This window comes from Rana temporaria, chromosome 1 (assembly GCF_905171775.1).
Source record: "Rana temporaria chromosome 1, aRanTem1.1, whole genome shotgun sequence".
Classification (NCBI taxonomy): domain Eukaryota; kingdom Metazoa; phylum Chordata; class Amphibia; order Anura; family Ranidae; genus Rana; species Rana temporaria.
The window spans coordinates 164,978,031-165,002,594 of NC_053489.1; the positions used below are offsets into that span (position 1 = coordinate 164,978,031).

Sequence of the window (24,564 nt, forward strand, 5' to 3'; positions counted from 1 at the left end):
CAAAGGCAACCGCTAAAGTTATAAAATGCAGGTGGAAAACCTGATCAAAAAGAACTGAAAAGTTAGTACATTTCCAACCATAACAAGCCCTTTGGGGCATAAAAAAACTCAGTGTCAAATCTGATTTATTTTCTCATTTCACCTAGAACACGTAACAGCATTACAGTGACTTTTACAAATATAGGATTTTCTAGACTTAAACAAGATTTCAAAGATTAAACCTGCACTATGAGCATTAAACAATTATTCCATGCAGAATACAAGTCCTACTGTCTCTGCGGTAGTGTTCCTTGATCTCAACACCCACAGAAACCTAATATACAGTATATGGTCAAAAGTGATGGCACCCTTCCAAATTACTGAGTTCAGGAGTTCCAGTGAGGTATATTGTAATGCTACAGCATACAAAGACATTATAGACAGCTGTGTACTCCCAAGCTTGTGGCCTTTTTTTGTTCCAGTATGATGATTGTTCCCCTATGCACAGTTTTTTGAAGTTGTCATTTTTTCCCACAATTCTTGGTAAAATAACGTTTTTTTTTTTTTTTTTTAAACACAAAAAGTTATTTCTCACACACAGCATAGGCATACTTGCAATTACACCCCAAAACACATTTTGCTACTCATCCAGGGTATGGTGATACCACATGTGTTAACTTTTTCACAGCCTGGCCACATACAGAGGCCCACCATCCAAGTAGCACCTTTAGGCATTTTAAGGACATAAATTATACATTTAATTTCCTGACTAATTAGGCTGCACTGATGGCTACACTAATGGGGTGCACAGACAGTTCCACTGATGACTGCACTGATGAGGTGCACTGACAGTTCCACTGAAGGCTGCACTGATGAGTTGCACTGACAGGTCTACTGACGAACTGCACGACAGATCCTCTGACTGCTCCACTAATGAGCTGCACTGACAATTCCACAATAAGCTGCAATGACAGATCCACTGCACTAATGGGCTGAACTGAAAGATCCTGTCTGCACTGATGGACTTTACTGGCAGGTCCACTTATAGCTGCAATGTTGAGGTGCACTGATGGATCCATTGATGGCTGCACTGATGAATTGCACTGAGAGGTCCACTGTTGGCTGCACTAATGGATGGCACTGCCAGATCCACTGATTGCTGCCCTGATAAGCTGTACTGACAGATCCACTGATTTCTGCACTAATGGGCTGCACTGACATATCCACTGATATCTGCACTGATGAGATGCACTGACAGGTTCCTTGATGTGCTGATTTGACAGGTTCTCTTTATTTGGAGCAGCCTTTTAGCACATTAGAGGATGTGTTAACTGGTAACTCACTGTTCCCAAATTTTCCTCCTCACACAGGATTGGTGTGTGAGGAGTAGAAGCTTGGAACAGCGAGTAACCATTGTTTGTTTACATTTGTTTACATCTGACAGTCAGCATTGCTCTGCTTGGGGAGGAGTGGGAACCGAGCCATTGGCAATGTTTGGTGGCTCGGTTCTCATTGCAGAGACTGGTCTGATGCTTCATCCACCGAGGTAAGTATGATTAGCAAAATAAAAAAAGACTTCTCTTTTAAACTATTACAAATAGGAGCATAAGAATACTTGCATAATAGCATAATAGTCCCTGGCTTGGGTTTAGCAGCATGAACAGGACATGTAGCTGAGACTTCCTCTCTCTCCGCTTCCTCCTTTCCAGGCTTTTTAAAGTGAACACCCAGGGCCAGGAAGTGCATACACAATGGCCCGGATTCACATACATCGGCGCATATTTATGCGGGTGTAACGTATCTAATATAGACTGCACAGAGGCAAGCACTGGATTCACAAAGCACTCGCTCCCACTCGCTCCTAAAGATACGCTGGGTTTCCTCAGCGTAAGCCAGCGTAGGTGGAAGTGGGCGTGAGCCATGCTAATGAGGCGTGACCCCATGCAAATGATGGATTGAGCATCATAAAGATACGAATAACGTACGGCGCATGCGCCGTCCCGTGGACGCATCCCAGTGCGCATGTGCAGAATCATGTCGGAACTACTTCCTAAGATACGACGGATCACTGCCTACGACGTGAACATAACCTACGCCATGCCCTATTCACGTACTACGTAAACGACAAACGATACGACGGCTTGTGTTCCCTGGTCCATACCTTTGCATGAGTTGCGCCTCCTATATTGGGAATAACTTTACGCCGGATGTACAACTTACGCAAACCGCGTCTATTATGCGCCGGGTGCAACTACGTTCGTGAATCGGCGTATCTCCCTCATTTGCATATGTGCATAGGAAATCTATGGGAGCGGCAAATGCGCCCAGCGTAAATATGCGCCCACGATACGACGGAGTAGGAAAGTTACGTCGGTCGGATGAAGTCTATTTTCAGGCGTATCTCAGTTTATGGGCACGGCGCATAGATACGACGGCGCATACTTACACTTACGCGGTGTATCTGGAGATACGTCGACGTAAGTGCTTTGTGAATCCGGGCCAATATATTTACAGGCATTTACAAATTCAGACAGTAGAGAGCAGCAGATTCCTTACACACTCACAGAATGTTTAATGTCTGCAAAGTACACAGATATATGGACAACTTTGAGCGCATATGTGCAGGTGATTGTGGTTTGCTCAGCAGCGCATGCTTTTTAAACGTACACCAGCTTTATGATTGTGAACTTCCAATATAAATGGAATGTTTGGATGGAAATTTTGTATTTTAGATATTTCTATTTGTATTTAATGTCAGAGTTAGCATGATGTACAAGTGCTCCGCTGGTGCCACTGCCTTTTAATCTATAGTGAGCTTGTCACAATATAGGCGTAATCTTAAAGAGGTTGTACACCCTGTACAACCACTTTTACCTACAGGTAAACCTAGATTAAGGCTTACCTGTAGATGCTCGAAATATCTCCTAAACCTCCACGGTTTGGGAGATATTTACAATAATGACGGGCGCCGATTTCTATGGTGCGTGCGTCGTAGACAACAGCGCAGTTGCACTTTAGAAACGGCGACCGTGCCGTTTCTAAAGGAGGCCACGCAGTGACTGGCGGCTCCTGCGCGCATGCGTGCGAGTGACGTCATCAGGGCTCCGGCCAATCACAGCGCTAGAGCCACGATACCCGGAAGTAACCCCTGGGAGAGATGTCGGCCGCCGGAGCGGTGTACGAGGATGACTACGGGGGCTTCGATCCCAGGTGAGTATTACATAATGAGCTAGTATGCTATGCAGTTTACAACCACTGTAACCCACATTACTAGTACACCTTATCTGTATTTACAAAAAAATATAAATTTGCTGTTGAATCTGCAATGCACATGAGGACCTCATAATATGAATCCAACATGAAGCTTTATAGGGCTAGTTAGGAGATTGCATTTGCTAGATGCACAAAGCTCAGGGAACTCATGATACCACTCTCCCAGTGCCTAGGCACTTCTTTGCCTGCAACCTCATAGCTGTATATCTGCAGTGGGAGTTAGACACCTTTCACACTGGGTCGTTTTGCAGGCGCTATTGCGCAAAAAATAGGGCCTGCAATTTGACCCTAAACAGCCGCTGCTGTGTCTCCAGTGTGAAAGCCCAAGGGATTTCACACTGGAGCGGTGCGCTAGCAGGACGGTAAAAAAAGTCCTATAAAACAAGAAATTGGTCGCACACTAAAACTCCAAATTATCTTGATGTCATCTTTATTGTCAAAAGGGTCAGACAGATACAGGCAATGGATGGTAGACGCGTTTCACAAGCGATAGCTTGCTTGTTCACCTCCTGCTAGCCGCATCTTTGGAGCGGTGAAGGAGTGGTGTGTATACCTCTCCTCCACTGCTCCCGCCCATTGAAATCAATGGGACACCGCGGCTATACCGCCGGCAATGCGCCTCTGCAGAGGCGCTTTGCAACCTTTCTCAGCCAAGGTTTCATGGAACCCTAGGGTTTTTCAGGGGTTGCTAGGGGTTCCTTGACCACAAATGTAAATAGTATTCTTTCCAATGACAATCATGCTAATGTACTATTAGCTATAGTACAGTATAATATTAGTAGCTAGTAACTTAGTTTTTTATTACTAACTTTAGCTTTGTATTGCTAACTGTCCCCCTTAGGGAGATCCCTTTCTATTTGTCCTGTTTATAGGACAATAAAATAAAAGAATGTCACAAATTTTGAGTTGTCAATCATCAAGGATAGAGGGAAACTTGTGCAATGGGGGCACTAATTCTGCTGACAATATGGGGTTTTGTTGGGATCTCCTCTCTCTTCCTGTTTTAGCTATGGTACAGGATATGAAGGGATATCTAACTAACTGGGTTAACGGCTAATTAACAAAACAAAAAAAATATCCATCCAAAATGAAAAAAAAAAAAATAATAATATTAAAGGGGTTGTAAAGTCAGATATTTTTCTATCTTAATGCATACTATGCATTAAGATAAAAAAAAAAAAAAAAAAAAAAAAAACTTCTGTGTGCAGCAGCTCCCCCCAGCCCCCCTTAAACTTACCTGATCCCCATGTCTGTCCAGCGATGTCCACAAGTTCCTCGGCCGTCAGAGACTCTCCCTCCCGATTGGCTGAGACACAGCAGTGGCGCTATTGGCTCCCACTGCTGTCAATCAAAGTCAGCTAGCCAATCAGGAGAGAGACGGGCGGGGTGGGGCCAGGCCACGGCTCCATGTCTGAGTGGACACAGGGAGCTGTGACTCGGCTCGGGTGCACCCATAGCAAGCTTCTTGCTGTAGGGGCACTCAACAGGAGGGAGGGAAGGAGCACAGAAAAGGGGAGTGAGAAGAAGAGGGTCTGGGCTGCTCTGTGCAAATCCACTGCAACAGAGCAGGTAAGTACAGTAAAACTTTGGTTTGCAAGCATAATTCATTCCAGAAACATGCTTGTAATCCAAAGCACTTGTATATCAAAGCATTTTTTTTACAGGGTATAAAAAAGAGAGGCACCTCTAAGTGTAGCAATAAGTTTGCTAAATGTTGTACCTTCATTAAATGTAACCATATTGCTACATTTAGAGGCTCCTCTCTTCTTTTTTATACTCAGTTGTGACATGCCGCTGCTCTTATATCAAGACATCGCTTGTATATCAAGGCAAAATGTATTAAAACATTTTGCTTGTCTTGCAAAACGCTCTCAAACCAAGTTACTCTCAAACCAAGGTTTTACTGTATAACATGTTTGTTATTTTTATAGAAAAAAATTACATGATTTTACAATCACTTTAAATCTTTTTATTTTCTTAGTAGCAAAGAAAGGAAGAAAGAAAGTACAACAAATAGGACCATTAAAATAAATACAAATATAAAAAGGCATTTTACATGATAAAATATATACACAAATCATCGCCACAAACTTCTAAAACAAAAATGAAATTGACGAGAATGCCCCTTTAAACAGTTTCACAGCTATTGTTTGCTGGCAGCAAACTGTGAGAGGCAATTAAGCCCTATAAATGTGTAAATGATCCCTCTACAATCTAAACGCTTGGAAAATCAAAAAGCTGTTTTCTGTGTACAGCCACACATTTGCTGTCAACCTCTGCTGCCCCTACCTGAGCAGTTAATGTAAGCGGTTACAGTCTTATTGCAGTCTAATTAACTGACATTCAGTCTGCTAAAAATACAATCTTTTTGCTTTCCTTCTGAGGGAATGATATAACCGTAATCTACGGAAAAGGTCACTTCATCTGACAAGAAATAGCAGTAGAGTGAGCCCATTGTACTCTTTAAGTTTCTCACCATCCCGTATTACCTTTTTGTTTGGTAATGGTAATGCTGTGCTGTTGCAGCTTGTCAGTAGTGTTCAAGCTGGTACACTAAAAGCTTGTTCATGCATAAAGCTACAATGGATTTCTTTGTCCAGACACTACAGCAGGCATAAATCATACAAGGCCATACTGACAAATAATACACAGGTCATGCTGAACAAGAAGTAGCCATTGGCCAGCCTCTGTAACTGCTATAATGACATCTGTCTCTGTGTACTCCAATTTACAGAAAACTGCCACCAACACCACTGCCATTGACAATCCAGCATGAAATTCATATGCATTCAACAATTCCTTACTATATAAACTGCCAATAGCTGTTTCCTAGATAATCATTAGCTTTACAAACCAAAGGAACTTGAGATTTTGATTACCCCACTAGTCACCAGCTTGCTGTGGTATAGTGACCTGAATTGAACTACACAATCTGTAAAACAGCAGCAGGGAGCTGGGATTTTTTATTTTTTTATTAATAAAGGACTTTTTTCTACAGTGTGTGTGTGTGTGTTTTTTCCAACTATTTACACTTCCTTCGTGAAATGGTAGGGGTACCCCATTACCAATTCACATAGGGGTTGGGCCAGGATCTGGGGGTCCCCTTTGTGTCCAAGGGACACGGCCAGCACAGAATTTCCCTGCTGTGCGCTCGGGAGTGCGCGTGGGGAACGAGGAAAGGGGCGGACGTCAATTGACGTCCTGTTGGATTTTCAGGTCCGCGCTGAAGCCATCATTCGGCTATAGCTCGGGCCTCAGGTTGTTAAATAAAGCATGTAGGAGCAATATGTTTATCTGCTGTTCTGCCTGGAGGGAGAGAAATGTTATGAACGTAGACTACGTAGAATAGGGTGACCAGACATCCCCAGTTTCAGGGGACAGTCCCTTGATTGAGGACACTGTCCCCGGACCAAGTCTGTCCCTGGTTTTGTCCCCGGATTGGATTTAATAGGGGGCAGGGGCTATTTCAATGACAGTCAGTGCAGAATTAAAATTAAAAAAAATTGAATTAAACACCCCTGCTCCGCCGTGCCTACTAGCTTAGGGGGGTTTATTTTTTTCATTATCTGTGCCCCTTTCTGATGATCATGTGCTGGTCAGAGCGGAGGGAATATTTCTTCAGTTTCGGGCGCATGCCCATTCAGCTTCGCTCGCATGTTCTTCTGCCTCGGCTCAAATCCTGGCCAGCCGACCTGCCTTCCCTGGCGGAGTGATCTTCCTCCGCTCCCCATCCAGTAGTAGCCAGGGCCCTAAGAGTAAGACTTGAGAGGCTGTGAGGCGGGCGGCGACGGGCAAAGAGTCGCTGATTGTTGCCATTACTAGTAAAAAAAAAATATGTCCCCGAAATTTCATTTTAAAAATCTGGTCACCTTATCGTAGAATGAACTAAACATTTTGCATATGCATGCTTTTCATTTATAAAAATTCCACCTCACTGTCTGTCTTGTGAGTTCAGCAGTGTGGCTGAGAATGAGGGTGTGTGATTTATGTTAAAGTGGGCAAATTTAAAATGTACAGGCCTAATGTACCCTCCCACATTCACTGCAGTTTTCAAAGGTTCATGAGAAATGTAGTTCCTTTTCCTGTAGAGAGAGTGGAGAGGATATGATGTAATCCCTGTTCTAACAGCTCCCCCTTGGCATAACAGATGCTGCATTTTTTTTGCATTACATAGAGGACTTCCTGAAAATTCAATTAGACTTTTCACAAATGTAATAACTGTTTATTGTTTTGTGTAGGAGGGTGTACTAATGGGGGATTTTTTTGCCAATAACAGAGTTTTGCTTTAAAGCAGGGGGTTCACCCAAAAGTGAACCTCTGCTTTTCAGAACCCTCCCCCCCCTCCGGTGTCACATTTGACAACTTTCAGGGGGGAGGGGGTGCAGATACCTGTATAAAACAGGTATTTGCACCACTTCCAGGTAAAGACTCCCGCTGGAGTCCTACCCCTCCGCGTCACCCCACCGTTGTTTTCAGGGAAACACTCGGCTCCTAGAACACAACGGGACCAGTGGGAACTGCCCAATGCAACTTGCGCATGCGCAGTAGGGAACCGGGCAGTGAAGCCGCAGCGCTTCACGTCCCGATTCCCTTACCGAGGATGGCGGCGGGGGAAGCTACTGCTCGGCTTCGGTGGGCGACTTGGACAGGTAAGTGTTAATTTTTTTAAAGTCAGCAGCTGCTGTATTTGTAGCTGCTGGCTTTTAAAAAAAAGAATTTCAGGTGAACCCCCGCTTCAAATAATATTTATTCCACTTTTAGACAGAAGAAAAGAAAAGGAAGCCACTCTCCCTTTTAAAGTCTCATATACATTTTTTTGGAGCGTCTGATGCACAAACTGATCCACTTGATCTACCAATGCATTTCACTCCTCGGGAGCTTGTTTGTAGAGTAAGGATCATGGGATTAGGGATGAGTTCAGTGTTTGGTCTGAACATAAGTTTTAATTTAAACCCTGGCTGTTCAGATGTTCTCCCAAATGCCAAACAACTTGGTGTGGTTGAACAAAAAAAGTTTCTATCTGCCGGTGGTTCCTAAGAAAGTCCTTACCAACCACTGAAATTACCTGGCCCATTTACTTACATAGCCAGGAATCCACAGCCACAAAAAACAATGTATGGGGAATGATTGCTAATGATGGATTTACAATAAGGATTTACAATTTTTTAATTACAATAAGCCCCCCTGTTTGCAGACCCCACAACCACCAGCTAAGGTTGGGGGGAAGAGGCTCTTTTCCTCATCAACATGGTTGCAGCCAGGAACCTTTTGCTTCCCCATATTGGTGCATAGTATGGTTCAGGAGGAAGAATACTCTGATATAGATTTTTAGGGGGGTTCCATGCATTTTTTATGGGGTTTAAAGGGTCTGATTTGTATTTCCTGGGGGACCTCGCACCATTTTTTTTTTTTTTGCATGAGGTTCCCCTTTGGGGAACCAATAACAGACTCAAAGGGTCTGATGTGCATTTTGAGGGAAATTCTATGCATTTTGTTTAATTCTTGCTGTAGAATGTGTTGTGACGTTTACAAAGAAAAACAATGACAGTTACAATTGCCTGCAAATAATAATTCATTGCCAGATGCTTTAAAAAAAAAAAAAAAGGACACATACCCCTCCAAAGGTCCCTAACAATACATAACAGACTATTAGAGGTCTGCTATGCATTTAAGGGGACCTTTGGGGTTTGTGTACATTTTTTTTAACCACTTCATTACCCGCCCATGTACATATGACGTCTGCAGGAGGGATCTCCCATCCTGGACGGACGTCATATGATGTCCTGGGCTTCCCGACTGTCTAGGGGGTGTGTTTGCGTGCGCGTGCCCGGCGGCCGTGATGTCCACCAGGCACCTGCGATTGCCCTATTGACTATGTACTATGAGAGACACCTTTGATTTTCTGATATTCCACTTTCTACCATTTTCCCCCGCAATTTACATCTTTACATTTCAGAGCACAGCAAAAAGAGAAACGGGAAAATGGTGGCCACTTTAAAACAATGGCTCTTTCAATTTTTACTGTATTAACATCAACGGGTTGTTTTAAGTGCAGACACTAATAATATGCTTGAAGATGAAAAAAAGCTCTTACTTTGTGAGCAGACGTTTTTACAATATCATTTCAGACAGATGAAGCTTTGTGTTTGCTTGTACTAAAAAGGAAACTGTAATACTGAGCAGCTTGATGAGCACTTGAGAAAGATAATTAGGATACTTTACATTTCACATATTAACAAAATAAAACTCAAACCTCTGAGGTTATAAAAAGCAATGTGAGCTACGTTAATTAAGCCTAAAGGGTCTCTATGGTAACTCGCACTTGCAATGTTTGCTAATGTTTACCAATCTAAAGTATGTTTTTACTGCTTCCTAGTCCTGCTAATCCTTCACATTCACTTGCAGGACTCCTAGACCAGCTCAGCATTACTATATCATTCATTCCTACACAGTCTGGATCAATGTGGCTGCTTGGCTAATGCAGGCCTTGTGGAAAGCTTGATGGTATCAGGGAGCACATCTTTTTTTTTAAGTGGCTGGAAACACAGAGAAAATGAATTGCTTTTGAAAACATTAATTTACATTTTCATTTAGTCAATGTTTCATGCACCAAAGACAGAATAGAAAAAAAAATACACTTAGCTATACCACATACACTACACTTGCATGAAAGGCACAACAATCTATTGACTATGACTGGAATATAAAAAATATTGAAAACTGGAAAGACCAAACTGGGCACCTTATGGACACATTAAAGCAGTGGTGCCCAACCAGTGGCACGGGGGCCACATGTGGCCTGTGGAGCCCCCTGATGTGGCCCGCGACCTCCTGCTCTGGGATGGTTGGTTGGCAAGCTCAGATTGCAGGTTGCCGACCTTCCATCTGAGAGCATCAGTGTTGTAAATAAAGTCGGCGGTAGAGGAAGCAATTGGCTTTTCAGAAAGTGCGCCACACCTGCAAGATATAATAGATGTCTATGGCAAAGTGCAGCTAACTGCAGGAAAACCACAGGTACATTGCACCGCAATAGACCACAGACCATCAGCATAAAAGCAGCCTTAGCCTATGCCTATGAGAAGGCACCATCTTTTGCAAAAAGTCACCAAGTCTAATGACACCAGAGTTGTTATGGGTAAAAGCACTCGCCTCATGTTTCTGAAAAGCCACCAGCTCTTTCACTCTACTAAGAGCCATACAATTCTGTCAATTTACTATTTTGTTCATGAGCCTCATATTGCAGCTAAACAGCTTACAAAGTCCACAACAACTTGCATGCACAATGTGCCGTGTCAATGAATCCTTAGCATAGAGCATACAAATGTTCAACATAGAAGAACTTGCTTTCAAGTGAACAGTGACACAATTTCTGCCCACATCTGAACACCAATTCTGGAGATTCAGCTTCAAATGTAGAGCTTTGGGACTCAATCTTCTCGCTAACTTGCATTTTAAAGATTTCCACTCACTTTTAGTTGTCAACAAGACCTTTATAGCAGGTATTCAAATACAACAGAAATATTCAAGCTTCTTGTATTTTTGGCCTTTAGTATGCCTTTAGTATGTCTCCGCAAAGGCCCAAACTTTATCTCTCTCAGGCAATTACTTAGTCAAAGCACTTGTCATTAAAGTGATACTAAAGGTTCAAAATGATTTTTTTTTAAAGCGGATGTGCCACGGGAAAAATATATTAAAAGCCAGCAGCTACAAATACTGCAGCTGCTGACTTTTAATATTAGGACACTTACCTGTCCTGGAGTCCAGCGCCGATCGCAGCAGATGACGAGCGATCGCTCGTCACTCTGCTGCTCCCCCCGCCATCCACGCTGAGGGAACCAGGAAGTGAAGCGCTGCGGCTTCACTGCCCGGTTCCCTACGGCGCATGCGCGAGTCGCGCCGCGCCCGCCGATTGGCTCCCGCTGTGTGCTGGGAGCCGAGTGTTCCCAGCACACAACGGGGGGGGCGACGGGATATGACGGAATGCCCGTCTTTTGCCCGTGAATGCCGGGCCGGAAGTGGGTGCAAATACCTGTCTTTAGACAGGTATCTGCACCCCCCTCCCCCCTGAAAGGTGTCAAATGTGACACCGGAGGGGGGGAGGGTTTCCGATCAGCGGGACTCCACTTTAGGGTGGAGAACCGCTTTAAATAACAAACATGTCCACTGTGCAGCTCGTTTTGCACAGAGTGTCCCCGAACTGTGTTTTCTGGGGTCCCCCGGTGGCTCTCTCGGCTCCTCCCTACCTCAGATAACCCCCTCTGGGAAGCGCTCTCCCAATGGAGTTACCTTGCGGCGGTGATACCGAGTCCATAACCGCCGAATGCAGGACTCGGCCCCCGCCCCAGCCAATGGCTGCACTGTTATCAATCTATCCAATGAAGAGTCGAGAAGCCCGGGCAAATTTCCAGCGTGTTCACAATGTGGGACTTTCCAGGGCTCAGGTAAGTAAAATGGGGGGCTGAGGAGGGGGGGGGGCGGTAATTGTCAGATGTTTTTTAACCTTAATTCATAGGATGCATTAAGTTGAAAAAACATGAACATTTACAACCCCGTTAAGGCTAACGAGCCAAAACACAGAAGCCACACTGCTACTTCATGCAGCACCACTTTTCTGAGGAGGTAGGAAGCCTGTCTGTCTATAGTTAATCCTTTTTTTGGTGCAAAACCTCCCTGACTCCCATGAGACCTACACCTGAACAGGGACACTTTCACTGCTGGAATGTGCATTAACTGCATCCTTAGACAGTGATAGACCTTATGCTTGTTTATATATAAAAAGCTTTATACAGCTTTGAGAGGGATAATGCCCTCATGCATAGGTTCACATATTACCTGTGGGTAGACTCCATTAACCGCATGCTGACCCTTTAACTTACAAATACAGTGGAAAGGTGGCCTAGTACATAATCCTGCACTTCCGGGTCTGAGGCGCGTGCACGCTATGCCAGCGACCCGCTGTGAGTATACACATCGGGAGCTGATCGGTACAGAGACAGAACGGCTATCTGCCTATGTAAACAAGACGGCTTGTAAAGCAGAAACCAATCAATGCCTTCCACTAGTAAAAGTTGTAAAAGCACCTCCTCCTACACTGAAATACCAGCTAGGCACACAGTTAACCCTTTGATCGCCACTGATTTAAACCCTTCCAAGCCAGTATCATTAGTATAGTGACAGTTAGTGTGTGATTTGTCCCCCCGCAATATCGCAGTCCTGCTATAAGTAACTAGTAAAATAAATAAATAAAAATATCCCATAGTTTGTAGACGCTATAACTTTTGCACAAACCACTCAATATACGCTTATTGGGATTATTTTTTATTTTATTTATTAACAAAAATATGTAGCAGAATACATAATGGCCTAAATTCATGAAGAAATTTGTTTGTTTTTTCAATTTTTTTTATTGGATGTATTTTATAGCAGAAAGTAAAAAATATTGTGTGTTTTTTTTGTTCGTATGGCCAAAAAAATAAAAACCAAAGAGGTGATCAAATACCACCAAAGAAAGCTCTATTTGTGCAAAAAAAATGAAATACATTTTATTTGGGTACAGCGTAGCCCGACCGCACACTTGTCAGTTAAAGTAACACAGCACTGTAAAAAATGGCCATGGTCATGAAGGGGGGTAAATCTTCCGGTCAAGTGGTCAAATGGTTAACTAGCATTGGCTATCTACGGGTATTTTTATATGCAAGCATCCTGATGCTAAAGGGTCTCTCTCACCTTTAGTCTCTCTCTACTGTGAGAGTCTGCTGCTGTGTGAAAAGACTAAATGCTGACAAAACACTAAAAAGTTTTTGGAATTGCCATTAAGGGGCCCTGTTAGGCATGACCTAATTTTAGTTAGTGATTTGGAAAGCAGATGTTCTATTTGTGTTTGTTGCATTGTTGATAAAACACAAAAAAAGTTACATATGTTGTCTGTTAGTGGACACCCTGTTATTCAGGAACTGACATGAGTTTAGTAAGTAGCTCAGCCAAACAGATACTTTGTTTTATGCAATGGACTTGCTCTACAATGCCCTCCAGCACTGAACTGTTTGTTTACTGTCTTGCTCAATACAAGTGCAGGACAAGCCTGATTGGATGGTTCCTGGGTATATTGATCTCATTCAGGGTTTACTATTGAAATTATATAAAGTAAAAGATGGTCACTGTGTGTAGAAAGTGCCTGTTTCAGGCAGTGAAATAGATACAGACAAGGAGTGTGTGTCTGACCTTATGGACAGGCACTCTGATCAGGTGGATGTTTGTGAGTAATTGAGGGCTTCTGGCAGGGGTGGCCCGTCTATTAAGGGTGCACGGGCGCTGCCCCCCGTCATCCACCACCTCCCCTATCCAGGCGTCTGGCCCCTTTCAGGACATGGGACCATGATTTCCAATGTGGAGGGTGGGGGCGTGGCCTAGCACGGAAGCTGGATGGATGTATGATCCCGGAGCTCCGGAGAAACAGGGACTATAGCGACACAAAGCAACCCATCCATGCAGCTATTCACCCCAATTCAGTGGAAATAGCCCAGGTACCCCACGATCATGTCCACGAAATGGAAGAATGATTGAAAACCCCCGCGCCTGACGGACTTCTGCACATTGAACAGCAGGGGTGATGGGCAAGATGGCGCTGAGGTCTACTCAGCTCCGAAAGCCTCATCAAAGACTAAGGCATGAAAAAAAGGTAATCGCTCCCCAAATGATGGATCCCACAGTGACAAGTACTACTACCCCCCTACCCCATCATCCCGCAGCCCGGCCAAAGGCAAAACCTAGGCTGAATGACGATGGATTGAGACCAACTGTGAGCCCGACCTCAGAGGAGGACACAAGGGAACTGTCAGAATTGATAGAATTCTTCCCCACACAGAACCAACCCATGCTAGATATGGTTTTAAAAGAAATGCTTCTCTCATTGCGGAGCACACTCAAAACTGACATGGCCACATTTTTCCACCCTTTTAACAGAGTCATACAAAATGTGGGAAATAGAGTGGATCACATTGAGACAAAAATGGAAGAATATGCTTCCACCATAAATGATCTAGTTGATGCCCATGATGAAAGGGAAGCTGACAATAAATGGATATAAAGCAAAGCTAGCAGACATGGAGGACAGGTCCAGGTCAACGGCACCGGTCCTATTTGTCCCGAATGGATCACACAAGGAACTACTGCAAGATGGTCTTGTCCTGGACATTCCTACAAAGACCAGTCAGAATTATTTCCAATATTGTAAGTACTGTAACAAGCCTTCTACAGGGGTAATCCCATCACTGAACACTACCTTGGTTACATCAGTCAAAAGGGCCAATGTGGAGGGGCTATTGTTTTTTTGAAGCACCTATTAGAGCCAGAGGATCTAATAGGCTTCACTATAGGGTGGGCTCGGGTCTCAGAGAGTGCGCTCTGATCCCACCCAGGTGTGTTACAACACTGTAACAGGAAAGAGGATGTTCATGGCTTTCTCATGTGCACACAAAGTGGAAATGCAGAAGATAGTGAATTGCCTGCAATAGAGTTGACACTCAGGCTAAAGGCCCACACACGATCGGACCTGTTTTAGCAGACAATCCGACCGTGTGTACGCTCCACCAGACAAACCTTTTCGCTTTTTCATCGGATAAATGTTTGCTGTGAAAACAGACAAACTTTACGGTAACAAATGTCCTACGTTGGCTAATCCGATCATGTGTACACAATTCCATCGGACTTCAGTCCAAAGTGCAAACACGCATGCTCAGAACCAATGCTAAAGATCAGACAACAATAGCAGAAGTTGCCCAAAGGGTGTCGGTAAAGAGCTGAAAAACCATGTGATTTGGTGAAAGTTGGCTGAAAAATTCCTGCATACCAAGTTCGTGGCCAACGCCTATTCGGAGCAAAATCCATGTAAAAGTCTGATGTTAGTCCGATCGTGTGTATGAGGCTTTAGGAACAATTAGGCACTGTATTTCTGTTTTGACCACTTTTTATTTGACTGCATTGTATTGGATTTCATTGATTTTACACAATAAAGACGCCAGTGGAGTGCGGCAGTCCAGGATTTGTTATTTTTTCATGTACCTTTCCATATACCTTAAGCTTCATTCCAAGAATCAAATTCCATAACAAATTTAGGTGTACAGAAATTTGGTCAGAACTTAAAGGGGAGTTCCACCCACAATTTCACTTTTTAAATATAAATACCCCTGTAATACACAAGCTTAATGTATTCTAGTAAAGTTAGTCTGTAAACTAAGGTCCGTTTTGTTAGGTTGTTACAGCATTTAGATAGTTTATAATCTAGAAATAGACCGTGGCCATCTTAAGTGTGGGCATTATGAAGCCAGACTGTATGACTTCCTGGATTTCAGCTTTGCATATCTCGCACATGCTCAGTGCACAAGCAATGTAATAGGTTTCAGTCAGGTTTGCAAGGACTACTGGGAAACACGATGCCTATCCCAGAAACCCTTGCAAATAGCCTAGGCTAATAAGGAGGAGGAAGTAATGAAGGACTACAAAATAAAGGTATTTACAAGCAACAAATTAAATAAAAATTGTCCATTCTGAACACTATGAGATTAGAGCATGCAGCACAGACAAACATAAAAAAATGGGTGGAACTCCACTTTAAAGACGTGGACTTATGGTGGTATTGAAAACATTTACACTAAACAGGGAACAATAGAAATAAACACATGATGATCAGATATCATTGCTGTATCACCATAATTGCTACGCTACAAATAAGCACATATGAAGTTGGAGGAATGGTATGCACCTACTATAAGTAGGATTGATTAACCAGATACTTATCCCATGTATAGGCACCTTAAATGGCAGATCTGTAAATCTGGAAAGATAAAACTTTACGGAAATTGAATTGAACTACTTATTTAAAGATATATAGCATATTGAATACCGTAATTCTACATTTACGTCAGCATTCCTTCCTAAATGTCATTGCTCTCCAATCACGACAAATGATCCAAGAGAGAATTCTGGTACATCTAATTTCAAATAGTGTATACACTCATGTTATAATCAACCAAAGAGGTGAGAAAATTAGTAATTTTTTAATGAAAACACCAATACTTGCAACATTGGGTCTTGAAGTAGAAGAGATTTAACCTTTTCAATTTTAGTCGTGTTGACAGAAAGTTGTTCAACCATGAGCCTGAACACTAGAGGAGTTAAATGCATGTCAGCACACATTACCATCCTGAAAGAAATACTTCTCAAAAGGTCTAAGGAAAATTAAATCATTAGTATAATGAAGATGAGGTGTAGTTATTCACAAAGTCATGGCTATCATGTGCTAATTAAAACCCTCGAGAATTACTCGAGTGCTTCTTGTCAAAAATGTGATTGGAGCCAATAAAGACATTTAGATCTGGTACCTCACTGCTATTTTTTCCTTCCACTTTATGAAATCATCAAAATGTTTCTGCATCTCATTTTTCAGGGACTGAAATAGAAACTGAAGCACAAACTGATCACTGAGGAACAATTTGAGATATTTTATAACACGCATAAGAAAGTCAAGTGAGTCATCCAGTCTGTGAAATGGAAGAATGAGCCAGAGGCTTGGCCTATCACATTTGCTGCTATCAAGTACGCTGAAAGCCTACAATGATCATGAAGCACCACATGATGAATTGTGAAGCCATTTAAAGGTTTATTGTATTGAAAGTAGTGCCAGATGGGGCATAAATACATTTCATGGAGTTCTGGTACAAAGTATGAACCAGAGCTCCAAAATATGCCATCCTTAATAATTGCACCCATCATATAATAACACTTTTATACATGAAAACTACATCATGAAGATACTTCCAATCATGTAAGATAGCAGTATCTAGTGTTCTTGAATCCCTATCTGAGTTGGTCCTTTTGTTGTTACTACCAGCATGAGTTGGAGTGATTCAGATTTTCTATTTAAAACAATTTCCAAAAATTAAATATGCTGGAATTCATCCTTATGCCGGGTACACACGATCTGAATTTCTGTCAAGAAAACCGTGGACTTTTATCCGACGGAATTCTGGCTCAAACTTACACACGGTCACACAAATGTTGTCGGAAATTCCGAACGTCAAGAACGCGGTGACGCACAATACTACGAAGAGCCAAGAAAAATTAATTTCAATGTTTCCGAGCATGCGTAGGATTTTTGTGCGTCGGAATTGCATACAGACGATTGGAATTTCCGACAAGAACTTTTCCCGCCGAAAAATTTGAGAACCAGCTCTCAAATTTTTGCTGTCGTAAATTCCGCCAGAAAATATCCAATGGGGCCTACACACGGTAGGAATTTCTGACCAAAAGCTCACATCGAACTTTTCTTGTCGGAAATTCCAAACGTGTGTACGTGCCATTAGAGTGAATTATGTGCAAACGGCTAATTAAACAGTCAAAATACATGAATGTTTTCTGAATTGACAGCCAACCTTATGATACACACACTACTCAGCTAGTCAGTATGTTTTATCTGTTACCTCCTGTCTTAGGATAACTGCTTCCTGGATCAGCTTCCTACTCATCGAATAGATATGTTTATGTAATGTCCAGTGAGGTTATATGTTGCATTCACACTTCTAGGCCACAATGCTTAACAAAGATGAATTGTTCGTATAGGAACTTTGGATGTCACCTGTTTGGTTGTACAGTGCAGAATATATATGGAAAATACCAAACTGGCTGTACAGAATTACAAATCCTTTGGCAGGTAAAACAATAGCCATGTATGTAATATTAGTGTGTACTTTAGCTGTTTTCTCAGAGTTTTAGTTTAGTATGGTGGATTTAACAAATGTATCTGAAAGTTCTGTGATAAAGTTGAGCAACTGCTATTTGTGGGCAACTACAGACATCATTATAGTGACAGTGACATCCAGGAGAGTTTTTTTTTACTAGCCCTGTAACCTGTCATCCAAAACCAATTGTGGCAGTACATTTAATATGTTAAATAAAATGCCATCTGTTTGTAGGTTATGTTAAAAAGTAATTAAAAGATTATTATTAAGTACGTGAGAAACTACATCTAGTGCTTCCATAAACAAAAGCTTATCTGCTTTGGTTAATGCAAATAGACTGTCTCATCAAGGCTGCAGTCAGCTACCTAATTAGCATGCAAGCTGCATTGCTTACCTTAATGTTCTCCATAAACATACTTCTAAGCTAAACAATATTTTCTGACTATTCTTCCTAAAAATGTATTTATCTGAACATCACATATGGAGCTGGAGTACCTTAAATTGTGCTGCATTTTTTATTTTCAGTCATTCAACATTTTCTTATTCTTGTGATAAACAACATAAAATAAAGGAAAATATCAGCTAATTACGTTCCTAAAATGTTAGATTTTTTTGTCTGTTAATGATCAAACATTTTGTTTTCCCGCATTTCAGATGTGAGCAATGATAAGAACCTGTATTCCTTTTGTTTTCAAAATAATGTTTGTTTTTTCTAAAATTTTGTAGGTTTTTTTTGTGTACTATATCACAGAATCGTATGCTTTGTTGATTTATTTTTTATGTAGTTTGTGTATGACTTGTTTTTAGAATAAGGGTATAATAAAGCAGAGTTATATAAGGTGACCATGGACTTGAGACGAGGTTCTGATGTTTAGCAAAGATCCAAGACCATAAAGATTTTATGTCTTTTGTGACAGTCACAATTTGCTGCCATCTTGACAGATATCCTAGTCGCCAGTCTAGCCTCTGTTATAACATTGGAAAGCAATAGTCTATTAACCTAAAAACTCTGAGCTGAATAACCAAGGTTTCTGTTGATGTGGGCTGTCTTTGGCTGTTTGCTGGAGTCTCTGATGTCCCATAGATAGCTTGATTGAGGGAATAAGGGCGGCTCCAGGGCTCAACCTAAAAACAACCTCCAGCGCCTTTATAGCACCCCATTAGCCGCCTCACACTGTGGCAGGTAAAACTTCTGCCTTACTTTGCCTATAGCTTAGATGGACACTGTTGAGCATATTGATTTACATCAATACAGTTTTTAGTGGAGCATTCACTACTCTTACTGATACCAATGTAAGGGGCCATATTGCTATCATTGACAGTGATACCAGTGTATAGGACGCTACTCCCAGTGCCAGTGACTCCAGTGTAAGAAGTAGCACATTGCATACCCCTAACCTTTGCTTTCTTATGTTATGTTGTATATAACATAACCTTGGCTGATGCACTTAAACTGTACTGTGCATAATACACATGTTTATTACACGTGCTCATTGTCTCCACAGTTGGTTGTCAGAGGTTCTCAAAAACACTATTTTAATGAAAGTAAAGTGTTAGCTCTATGTCTATATTTTGTGTGCTGAAACCACATAAAGTGGAAAAGTATGCAACCAAATTAGATATTGCCCTACACTCTCATAGTTGTGCACATCTTCACGATGTGTGCACATCATAAATACTGTTACATTAAGATTGAATTGTTCAGTTTGCTTTGTGGGCGCATTGATGAAATAGAATTTTCACATGTTTATCAATATATCAAGCTCAATGTATTCACCGCACAAATTTTGCACCAATCTTACAACCTTACAGATAGCGACGAGGATGGGGCAGGATGGGGCAGTCGTCTTGCAGGTAGGTGAAGATCTTTGTAAAGATTTTATTTGCAAAGAATATTCACTTACTCTGTCAGCGATTGATCACACTCATATTTTAATTATTTTTTTTAATTTTATGCAAGGGGATGCTAGGTTGGCCTTCCCTGTGGTAGATGTAAGAGTTGTGTGGATTAGAGAGGATTAGGTTGGCCGGAATAAAGTTAACCGATATTTTCCCGCTTGGTATATAACACTCATTTTTTTACCCTGAAAATAGAGGGTAAACCGTGCCTGTGTGTTATACGCAGGGGGCTGTGGAAAGGTTTTTCCTGAAACTTCCCTCTTAAAGTCAGGGTGCGTTTTATACCCTTGTGCGTGTTATACACCAATAAATACTGTACTGTTTTTTTATTTTAGATTTCAGATGGTGATGTATGCATCTATTAGCTTTTAAATAACTTTTTAAAAAAAATTCAATATACTTGTTGAACTCTTTACCAAGTTGCTCTTAAAATCCCACTTCCTTGGCGGGTATTTTGTCTTTGCTTCCAACATCCCGAAAGTAGATTAAACAATCTGGTCTCTTTAGGTAAAATCACTCTACAAAACAGCCAGGTGAAAGGCCTTTCACTGTCAAAGCTAGTGGGCAGCTGGTCAGAAGCCTTATAGCAATTAGCTTTTCCAAAGGACCCAGCTACTGTGAATAGCCCCTCTATGATTGCAAACAGAGTTCTGCAGTTCCAGTGTGGTGCCACTTCAACCTTGGGCTTTGGATCCCTCCAGTTGTCACCTCTGTTACAATGGATTTCACTGTGAGGGATGCTGTTTTTGAGGACAATTGAAATTATTTATGTTATGTAGGGTTTTACTAAAGTAGTAAATCTCAGCTTGACCCTATGTTGTTATAGTCTTACAGAGCCTATGATATGCAGCCATACATTACCCTGATTATGCTGTGAAGAGTCAATGCATGTGCATCTTTCATTATTCCTTAGTGTAAGTATTTTTGCAATCCTGAAACTGTTTTCCATTATTGCTTCTATTTTTACACCTGTTTAGGAAACTGTAAATTACATTTAAGCTATGCCTGATCATTCAGTTGATCGCCTTTCCTGCTAAATGCCTACCTCACAGAGATGTGGAGGACCCACTACAATCGGGTTTTCGACCAGGTCATGGGACAGAAACAGAGCTTCTCAAAATATGGGACAACGCCCTCGAAGCAGCAGATGACGGAGAATCTTCTCTCCTGATACTGCTGGACCTCAGTGCTGCCTTTGATACAGTAGATCACAAACTGTTGCTAACCCGGCTCACAGAGATAGCTGGAGTGGCAGACTCGGATCTACCATGGTTTTCATCATTCCTGGAAAATCGATCCCAGATAGTGAAACTAGGACTTTTCACATCTGAATCATGCAGCGTGTCTTGCGGAGTCCCTCAGGGATCTCCCCTATCGCCCGTGCTATTCAATATTTACCTCCACCCATTACTAAAAATTATTAATAATCACGACCTTCTCTATCACTCCTACACCGATGACACACAACTTTATTTTCGTATCAGCGACAAAAAGAACCATTACCCCGCATTAGAACAATGCCTCACTCAGATAGACATCTGGATGACGGAGAGTCACCTCAAACTCAATGGAGCAAAAACAGAAATCATTCAACTCCATGCAAACAGGAGGAAACTGGCCAGGACAACCTGGACCCCTCCACCCATTTTAGGACAAACCATCACCCCTAGCACCAAGGTCAAAAGTCTAGGAGTCATCTTTGACTCGGACATGACAATGGATGCACAAATAGGATCAGTAATTAGCGGATCGCACCATCTTCTACAGCTCCTATGAAGAGTGGTTCCCTTCATCCCTAAAGAAGACACAGCAGTAGTGGTAGGGTCAATCATTAACTCCAGATTGGATTATGCAAATGCCCTTTACCTCGGACTCCCAAAGTACCAGCTCGCCCAGCTCCAAATCATCCAAAACATGGCAGCTCGACTGGTAACAGGGAAAAAAACCTGGAAACCAATCACCCCGTCCCTGGGATCCCTCCATTGGCTGCCCATAAAGGACCGAGTCACTTTCAAGGCCTTATGCCTAACGGACAAATGTGTACACGGAAGCGCGCCCGTATATTTAAGTGAGAAAATAAAACAACAAAACCTAAATCGAGTTCTTAGATCAACTAACCAAAAATTATTACAAATTCCCAAAGCCCAATATAAGACCAAAGGAGAATATCGTTTTTCAGTTCAAGGACCTCGACTATGGAACGCTTTACCAACTAATATTCAAATGGAAATTGATCACCTGGCCTTCAGTAAAAAACTAAAGACCCATCTATTCTGAGGGTTAAACTGAAGGAAATGGATGCCAAGCGCCTTGAGGCGATTTAGTTCGCATTTGTAGCACTATATAAGTAATTCACTCACTCACTCAGTGGGGGGGGGGGGGTCTGTATTGATGGTATTTGTGCAACTGTACCACTTCTCCAGATCAAGGCATTGATAGTTTAAAAAAAATCTACCCTCCAGTTTCCCATTTACAGAATGTGGATGACCAAGAGGGCTGGAATGTATATTCCTGCCCCTGAGAGGATTCAACGTGTTTCTTTCAGGGCTTTCATGCTTCTGATAACCCCTTAATGATTTATGTAGGCCACTGCTATGGCATTGTCCGACTGTACTTTGAGTGGGTAACCTTGTAGAAGGGAGTAGAGATGATCTGGTGGCTATCAGTTTCAGAAAGGTAATGGTTAGTTTGGATACCTGTGGGGAGTATGCTCTACTAAACAATCAAAGAGTTGTAATCTCTTCCCTGTAAGACTGGGGCAGAGTTGGCATCTGACAATCTCTTGACAGAGGATGATTCTGACGTGGGCTGCGTCCAAGATTAGACACAGGTACTGCAGACAGTTGGAGGGTTGAAGGGCTGGAGGGCATACTTTGGAAAGTTATCCATCCAGCCAAAGGTTTGAAGGAACTGGATGGTCCTTTGGATGTTAGCAGATATACGGTTTTGGCTGAGGAGTCCTTGAACACGAGGTTATCAAGGTAACCTGAGACAGGAATGCAATGGGTTCATAGAAAACCCAGAAGTGGGGATTCTGGAAAGTCTTGGTGGGCTTGGTAGGCCAGGAATTGCAATGAAAGCAAGTGTTAAGTCTTGGTTTAGAGATTTATGCCTGGAAAGGTTTACCTTCTTTGAGTAGAGTTATTGCATTCTCTGCCAAACAGAGTTGTTCTGATATGAGGGAAAAACAAACTGAATTCTAAAACAACTCCTTGAGAAGCGTTAGAGACAGACAATATGGCAGGGGATACCACAATACCACAAAAACGAACAATAGCATATGCTCTTTGGATAGCATTGTTAAGACAGGAACCTAATACATGAAAGCCAGGTCCTACCATATCCAAAACACTGGGCCAATAAAAGTTCCATGCTTCATTCGTCATGGTGGGCATATCCCCCAAGGGGTCTGGGAAACATAGAGGACCTGTATTGCACTCTGAAGCTAACTTCACATATTGCGCTTCTTGCCAAGGAGAGTGACTAACACAGAATCTAGTGTCCAAAGCAAACATTACAGGCAAGCCCCACAAAGTAGGGTCCAGGTACAGTCTACAGGGTTCACATTGTCTCCCTGCAGGGATGTAGTCCCAAGGGAGGGGGCGAGCACACTGACTAACCCCCAGCCAGATTGGCTCGGATGATGGGGGTAAGCTTACCGAGGAGAAACTGGAAGTGAGAAATTCAGAAAAAAAAAACATTTAGAAGGGAAATTGAACGAAAAGGTAAGTGAAGCAACAATGCACTAGCTTAAAGGAACCTATTTAGAAAATAAAAACCTAACCTTTACAACCCCTTTAAGATAAGAATATTAATACAACCACATCTAGAATTAGTAAACTACAATATAGTCCAATTTTTGTCTTTGGCTTTGATATACTTTAAAATGCAACAGAATAATATACTTTTGGATACTAAACAGGAAAGAAGAACATATTTTTGAGTGTATGCTGCTACATTATGTTAACTTTTGTTGTCTGCAAATTTGCAAATGTAGTTTTGGTGCCACATGGATTACAGAGATGTAGACACATCTGTGAAGAGAAAACCTGCTGCTCAGTCTAACAATCTAGTGATCAGCAGCTGAGAACTCCACTAACCCATGTACATGCAAAAGAAGAAACAATCTTGTGTTAATGACATAAACAAAAACTAAATAAACATCAATTACCAGTTCATCTTGTCCCAGTGACTGAAGGATGAGTTTTTTCACTTCCAAGAAGAGAGGCTGTCCCAGTTCTTCAAAGGGTTTGTAATTGGGCGAATTATATCCTTGTTGAGACAATTGCCTCTGTCTGCGGTAGTAGTTGTCCCTAAATATTTCATCTCGGCAGGGTACCCAGCAGTTGTAATGGGTAGCACTTCTGGCTTGGATTTTCAGTCCCTTCTGGCTGGGAATTGGAAGAGGTTGAATGACCATATAACTTCTGGGGTCACTATGTCCTGCATTTCCTGGCATCTCTGTCCTCATGAAACCTTTAAACAACATACAAAATCCATTTCTAAACATTACAATATTACTTGCATGCTCCTGAAGCTGAAGTATTCCTTTATGGATCCCACATCCAGTAGCTGATTTTCCATGGGTATATACTTAGCAGCTGCACCCCTGAGATTAACTGTGTCAGACCATGTGAGTCATGGTACACAAGTGCAACAGGTACAGGACTGTTTTGAA

At 42.1% G+C, this 24,564-nt stretch overlaps 1 protein-coding gene across 2 annotated transcripts in view; it reads right to left on the reverse strand.

Annotated features, from left to right (window-relative positions):
- The window catches only part of CCDC60 (coiled-coil domain containing 60), a 342,947-nt gene that overhangs the window by 311,175 nt on the left and 7,208 nt on the right, over positions 1 to 24,564 (reverse strand). For both annotated transcript variants that reach the window (XM_040345544.1, XM_040345552.1), the window contains exon 2: positions 24,058 to 24,362. In XM_040345544.1, the coding sequence (XP_040201478.1) occupies positions 24,058 to 24,357 (300 nt within the window). In that variant the 5' untranslated portion in view covers positions 24,358 to 24,362. The remainder of the gene's footprint in view (positions 1 to 24,057; positions 24,363 to 24,564) is intronic.